This window comes from Myxocyprinus asiaticus, chromosome 42, assembly GCF_019703515.2.
Source record: "Myxocyprinus asiaticus isolate MX2 ecotype Aquarium Trade chromosome 42, UBuf_Myxa_2, whole genome shotgun sequence".
NCBI classification, from domain to species: Eukaryota; Metazoa; Chordata; class Actinopteri; order Cypriniformes; family Catostomidae; genus Myxocyprinus; species Myxocyprinus asiaticus.
This window is the reverse complement of record NC_059385.1, coordinates 9,245,302-9,252,777: the sequence shown is the minus strand read 5'-3', so window position 1 is coordinate 9,252,777 and position 7,476 is coordinate 9,245,302. Positions and strand designations below refer to the sequence as shown.

Genomic DNA, 7,476 nt, shown 5'->3' with positions numbered 1-7,476 from the left:
AGGAAGTCATCCTTGACACTTCTGTGTGTGGTAGCAGTCTTTATTTTAACCTAAAAGATTCACAACAGTATTTGAAGCTTGTTTATGTTGCAACTTTAGTACAGCTGTGCATAAACAGACAAGAGGTAAGTTCTGCTGTGCTGCCGTCTAAATCAAGAGAACTGACAAAAACGTTGACTAATTTTAAAGGAATAGTTCACCCAAAAATAAAAATTCTCTCATAATTTACTCACCTTCCTGACTTGCTAGATGTGTATGACGACTTCTGCAAAACATGCACACAAAAAAAAAAAAAAAAAACTTTGAAGCTCCAAAATGCACATAAAGGCAGCATAAAAGTAATCCATAAAACTCCAGTGGTTTAATCCATATCTTATGCAGCGATCTAATTGATTTTGGTTGAGCAAAGAACAAAATATAACTTTTTTTCCACTGTTTATCTTGCCATTGCATTCTAATGAAGTGATGCATGAGGTGTAATCGAGCTTGAAATTACGACTGCAAAGGAAACTGCTAATGTCAAGATTTACAGTGAAAAAGAAGTTAGACTTTGGTCAGTTCTCACCCAAAACCGATTGGATCACTTCAGAAGACATGGATTAAACCACTGGAGTCGTATGGATTACTTTTATGATGCCTTTATGTGCATTTTGGAGCTTCAAAGTTTTGGTCACCATTCACTTGAACTGTATGGACCAACAGAGCTGAAATATTCTTCTAAAAATCTTTGTGTTCTGCAGAAAAAAGAAAGTCATACACATCTTGGATGGCATGGGGGTGAGTTAATTATTTTCATTTTTTATTAACTATCATATTAAAGCATTTTGAAGACTTGTCAAAACCTGGTGTACCATAATGAATTTATGTAAAACATTTTGATACACAAAACTTGTGTTTTCAATCTCCTTACAGGCTAAAAAGGAGTCCTGGAAACTTTTAGAGAGTTATACAACTCATTATAATTCAGAAATCATTTGTATTATTAAGAAACACCTAGCTCATGGATTTTAATTATCTGCAAAAACACAGAACATATTTGGGAAGCACTATATGAACATAATACACAAAATTATAGCAGCAAGAAAAAATGAGCAGTCTGTCTTTGTAGAGAGTCTAGAGCTATGTGCAGATTAATTAGGCATTTTGTAATTTTTAGACAATACCATCTCTTTTTACCCAATTTAACCTATATGAGAGTTATTTCCTCTTGAGAGCAAAGAAGCATCCAAATCTCACCAATTGGAGATTACAAAAAGTGTTAGGAATCTTTGTTTTTAACTGTCCTGTCACCTATGAAGCTAAAACTGCACAGGACTGTTTTCTTTAAAGTGCTCTCATTTATAGCATAAATAATGTAGTGAAGCAGCCAGACTCTATGCATTTTACTCCGACTCCCTCTTTTACACCGTGATTGACCAATTGATGCTCGCAGCCTTTGAACTGAATTTTCCAGTCTATTCTCTCAGCTTGCTGGAGCTGCTGGTACTCTAGTGGTCATCCTGTTGTCTGATTGGTCCTCAGCAGAACAAGAAGGGCATCCATAGAAGTGAACGCATCGCAGCACCTGCAGTCATTCCAGCCAAGAGCCCCAATGCGATCTGCTCTCCAAAACTGTCATCATATGTGTCTCTTTGCACCCACACATGCTGAGTCCCTGCAGAAAAGTAAGCCACATTTAAAGGTACGTCCCAGGTAAAATTTTATTGTGCGTATGGAAAACTTTGCTGAAAAATAAGTTAAGAGATAAAGATTTCTCAGATGTGCAAGATTGTGCCAAAAATCGAACTATCACCTTTTTGTGTGGCTTATAATTCAAGTGATATTGTATACACATACAGTTTATGTACACATATATGACATACATGAAAGAAACCACAAACTGGCAAATTTAGGGTAGAGCCAACACTATTATGATGCTTTCTAAAGAATGTATGAAGTGTTTATATACTGTAATTACCCCCACAACCTGATCCTGGCATGATGTAAACTGCATTATGGCTATCAATTGGAACAGTCTGATAGGTATCGTCATAGGGATTGTAAGTAAAGACCTGCATGAGGGAAAAGACATGTATATTGAATAGAAACAAAATCCCAAAGCAAATTAAATTCTCTCGCAATAAATACAGAAAACCATCATGTCATATCAATAAAAAAACACTCACAGGACTTCTTTTTGCTTCCAGGAGTGAAAGTTTCCAAGCCCTAAAAAGAAAACAGAATATGAATACATAAGAGAAGAGTAGGTGAGGCTTTATTAATTTTAGGAGGGGTTAAGTTAGGAGGTCAAAGCTCAAGACTCACAGTGCTTCATCTTCACTGTTTGCACACAGAGTCAACATAGAACCATCCTTCAGATATACCACCAGCAGATTCTCTCTGGGATGACTCTCAGGTGGACATATGCCTGCTTACAGAGACATAATTTTCACTTACAGCATCCTAACAACTAGTAAAGCAAGGTTGAAGTATTTCCACAACAAGGTGAGACTGCTTTACTGGATAATATAACCTTTTTTTGTCCAAGACCAGACAATGAATGGCACAATCAAGAACACTGTTTGGATTTCAAGGTCATAATGGCAGTGAAGTAGTGAATCTGAATTTAGAGACAGCTGGAGAAGTGAATGCCCACCTGCACATTCCAGTCCAGACTTCACATTCACACAGGTGGTCTTCAGACTCACTCTGGTCTCATAGTCCCTTCTGTTTTCAGAATTATAAAACACAAAGCTCCCGTCTATCCAGAGATCACACCAGTTGAGCTTCCAGCGTTTGAGGACTGAAGCTGTGAATTGAAATGGCAAAGTGAGATTCAGATGATCAAAATTGGCTTTAGTGATGTCATGAGGGGCATTAAGAGTGCTAATCATATTTGCAAACCCATAATATGTTGATTACCTTGTTTGATTGAGTGCATAAGGTTGCCTTTTTTCAAGTTTTTAACCTTTTTTAATTTTTTTTGTAAAACAATATTTTATCCTAGTCCATTGTACTTGTGCTTGTGTGGGTAGAGTTGCTGAGACTTCTTTATATTTTACCACCAGAGAATGTAGAAAGCCGAAATAGTGTGCAGGTTTCTTATATATACATTCTCTATTTGGATTTTTCGTGGCCTATTTGCACCTCTAAACTGTTTTTTGAACTACTCAAAAGGCGCGGTTCATTCCTTACAATTTTTCTAGCATATTATACCACCAAACATGGAAATTGCCCATTTTGTTTTATACAACCTTTTTAACGCCGTCATACAGGTCCTACTTAATTTTCAATATGTGTGAAATTCACATTGAAATATTTAATAAAATATATATCAACCATTTAAAAAGGTAAATAATATATTAATTATCAATACAGTTAATTTTCTTTGAAACAAAATAAGTAGTGTTATAAAGAATCTAGATTTAGATTTCACCTGGGTCTTTTTCGACCGACATATTTATCTAATGGGGGTAAGGTTGCACATGCGTTCTAGGGTTAAACATGGTTTTACACACAATTTTTTCTGCTCGTGTTGATGAACAAGGCCCATTGGCCTTATATCTTTTCAAAGTCTTGATAGTAGGGTGCAGAACAGCCTGGAGTCCCTCTCAGCTGTACTATATAACACTGACCATAAGAGGATTATTTCAAACAGTGTCAGGCCTTGAATTTCATAACAAACCTTCTAGAACATCCTTTGTCCTTTATTAAACTAAATGCATAACAACTTAGCTGCTGCCTGCTACTGTTGATTCATTTCTGTATTACAGTATATTTAAGGCTTCTCTCCTGATCAATAGGTGAATGTTTTCCTCAATAGTTTATTCTGCACAACTTTACTAAGTAAAACAGAAAGCAGTAATTGTGGTATCAGCTCTTCTCTATGTTTGTTCGGCTTATGTGATGTAATGTGAACCAGTCTTCTTTCTCTCTGTTAGTGTTCAATCAAAATGCCTTTCAGCAGAAACATATGGTTAAAAGAAGCGTAGACAGCGTTGACAAATGAATGGTCATGTTATATGCCCATTTGTAATGCAGTATTAATTATACTACCTCGGTTTGTCTAATTTGGACAATTTAACTATAATTTAAAACATTAGACCTTGTGTTTTCTGGAATAATTCAGGTCTACAGCCAGATCTGTCTCACAAATATGGTCTAAATCAACTTCAGTTTGTTTACTATTTGTATGAGATGAATTAGCAGAATTCTACCAGTGTTCCAGAATTCTACCAGCAAAAAATACTTCAAGGACTTGCATTTCCCAGTTGTTACCTTTATAGGTTAGAATACTCTATCTATCAATAAATAAAGATGTACACTACTTACACTGTCTCCAGAGCCAGCCAGATTTGAGCAGAGCCATTGGGCCTGATCAGACAATGTGCTCCAAAACAACAGCAATATTCCTGATGTTGTGGTGTTTGTTTGATATGACGGTAGAGTTTGTTTGTGAGAGACGGGCAGTGCTGATTGTGACTTTAAGAAGTCCTGGCTGTTGGAGGGGGTTGTGTAGTCCTGGAATAATTTGATGACTCTGCCTTTAATCCCTTAAACCGGACAGAGTAAAGCTTCACATGAGCAGTAATCACATATAACAGGCCTGCATGAGTTTCTACTGTTTGTGTGAGTGTATGGAACATTCTCTGTCTTTCTGCTTTTTCTCAATGTCTACCTCCTGTTTTTGTAAATTACTGAATGGTTAATCTATGTGCACTCAAGCACACACACTCACCTTAATCTCACATTTGGATGCATTTAGAAAACTGAGAGGTACTGGATTGGTCATATTGTACCAGTCGCGATTTCTCCAAGTAGGCAAGGGAGGCAATGCCTCCTCAAAAATTCGGGAGAGCAAAATAAACAACTGTACATAAATAATAATAAAAAAAATATTACAAAATGTGAGCTGAAATAATGTGTTTAGCAGTCATATTTCTAAAGAGACTGTCAAACAGCAGATAAAGTTTCAAATGGAGGCAGCATCTCTCATGCCTCCCTTTAGCTCATTGCAATATCACTGAGCTCATAAAGCATGTGGTGAAGGGGGGGGGGGGGTGACTGCCGAATATAGGCGAAAAGTCACGTGAGGGGAGACACTGGGTCCGATAGACCTTATTTATGCTAATGTCACCTTTGATTTGTTTTTTTTTTGTTTTTTTTTTCCTTTTTCTCCCAATTTGGAATGCCCAATTCCCAATGCACTCTAAGTCCTCGTGGTGGCGTAGTGATTTGCCTCAATCCGGGTGGTGGAGGACGAATCCCAGTTGCCTCCGCGTCTGAGACAGTCAAGCCGCGCATCTTATCACGTGGCTTGTTGAGCGCGTTGCCACGGAGACATAGTGCGTGTGGAGGCTTTCACGCCATCCACCGCGGCAACCACGCTCAATTCACCATGCGCCCCACCGAGAACAAACCACATTATAGCGACCACGAGGAGGTTACCCCATGTACCCTCCCTAGCAACCAGGCCAATTTGGTTGCTTAGGAGACCTGGCTGGAGTCACTCAGCACGCCCTGGGATTCGAACTAGCGAACTAGCAAACTCCAGGGGTGGTAGCCAGTGTATTTTACTACTGAGCTACCCAGGCCCCTCACCTTTGATTTTTAATGGGAATTACAAGGCAGTGGGGGATAGACTTGCAGTCTCTTCAGTGGCATGAACGGTATAAATCTGTATAAAGCCTCAAGATCACATCTGATTTTACAGAACTCATGTTGTCTGGAGTTCTTTGTATACTGAATGTTTTTGGACAGATATTTTATCAGTGTTTTGTCCGTGAGACTATCCCTCACAGCCTCATTGTCATTCCCAGTAAAAATAAAAGATGGCGCTTCCGTGAATAAGGTCTATTTCTAATTTGTAGTAATTCGTTCAATACACTGTCAATTAATCAATACGATGGTGCCCGCATCTCATGCCCTCGTCCTCACAGTGGGTCTCTGCAGATCGCTATGAATGGGACAAACTGATGGAAGTGCAGAAACGATTTGCACAGAAAAAACTAACTGACACAGACAACCACATTTTTGGGTAGATCCAAATCAAAATGAACTTAAAATTAATTGAAATCTGAAATGGTATGTGAGTCACATGCTTTTTAGTGAGCACTCGCTCTTAAAGGTACATATCCGTGCCATCACGACCCCCATGTTGTTTACCACGGAGTAGATGACGGACAGTGTTGGGGGTAACGCGATAAAAGTAACGCACATTACATAATCAGATTACTTTTTTCGAGTAAAGTAACACAATATTTTTTTATTTTAGACCATAATATCTGAGTTACTTTTAAATAAAGTAACACGACGCTTTTTTACACCTCTACTGTCCCTGTATTGTGAGAAATCAGGAGTAAAAGTTTGCAGACTTCAGGGAGGAGACGTAGTGCATGATTGGCATTGTTGTTCTATAGAGACTATTTAGCAGAGAGAGACGAGTCACTTCTATTTAAATGAATGGGAGAAACTGGAATGCCCAACCAAGAAGCTCTAGCACCCAACAGTCAATGGATGTAGAAGGATGTCCCGCCTTGCAGGTAAAAGAGCCAATCACCTTTTAGATACAGACATCGTCTGTCAATCAACTCGCTAACGCACATGTGCATTTCGTGTTTTAGAGTAATATGAGGTCAACATTCGGTTGAGTGAAACGCAGTTGATTCATGTGTAAATAAACACTGCATTAAAAAAATCAGTAAATGCGTTTAGGCAGAGGGATTATAAGACTAGTCTTCCACTGGCCACAACATGATACAAAGGGTGAATTACTCGCTCAATTCAAGGACTTATGCAGCCAAACTGCTCCGTGTTAGTGCTCCTTGTAACTGGGAGAATGGGATGAGAAAAGCTGACTCTGGATCAGTGGCTCCAAGCAACGTTCTACATCGATTGTGTGTGCAGAGAAAATGTCTTAGTTTCTAAAAAGATTCTACATTTTTGTTTTATAATAAACAAGTAGGCACCTTTGAAGTTGTGGCAACTGTACTCACCGTGGATCAACTCAAAACAAGCATGCACTGAGATGACTTAAGTAAAAATATTCATTTATGCGTCAGACTTATTTCTTGAACATGTTAGACTGGTATTCCCCACTGAATTTTATCCTGACTTTTGAAAAACATCTTAAATTGACTGGCATTGTTGATGGGCATATATGGGCATTAATGATATATATGATGAAGGTTCAAGTGTTGGACTTTGCTGCTTTAGGTAAGACAGTGGTTATTCTTTATTACTCACATTGGCTGCCATGTTGATGGAAAAACAAACTATGCATATTCATGTTATATAATGTTTATTTTAAATATGATGTGAAGACCTACTTTCTAAATATCTGTTTGTTTACTACGTTGTTTTGACACGAGTGTTGTACAGTAGCTAGCATGACCTGTAATGTCTCTTGTATGGAATGCATAGCATAGCAGAAGAGAAAATGTCTGTGAGAAAAAAGTAACGCAATATTCTAACAAGTTACTTTTATGGAATTTTACT

The 7,476-nt window shown here is 38.1% G+C and overlaps 1 protein-coding gene across 1 annotated transcript; it reads right to left on the bottom strand.

Moving 5' to 3' along the window:
* Positions 1-27: 27 nt before the first annotated feature.
* Positions 28-4,477, bottom strand: LOC127432541 (pleckstrin homology domain-containing family B member 1-like). Its single transcript, XM_051683747.1, has 6 exons — positions 4,312-4,477; positions 2,636-2,788; positions 2,305-2,407; positions 2,166-2,205; positions 1,958-2,051; positions 28-1,654 (listed from the first exon to the last, which is right to left on the bottom strand). The coding sequence occupies exons 1-6, from the start codon at positions 4,346-4,348 to the stop codon at positions 1,518-1,520; spliced, it is 564 nt and encodes a 187-aa protein (XP_051539707.1). The 5' UTR covers positions 4,349-4,477; the 3' UTR covers positions 28-1,517.
* Between the last annotated feature and the right edge of the window lie 2,999 nt (positions 4,478-7,476).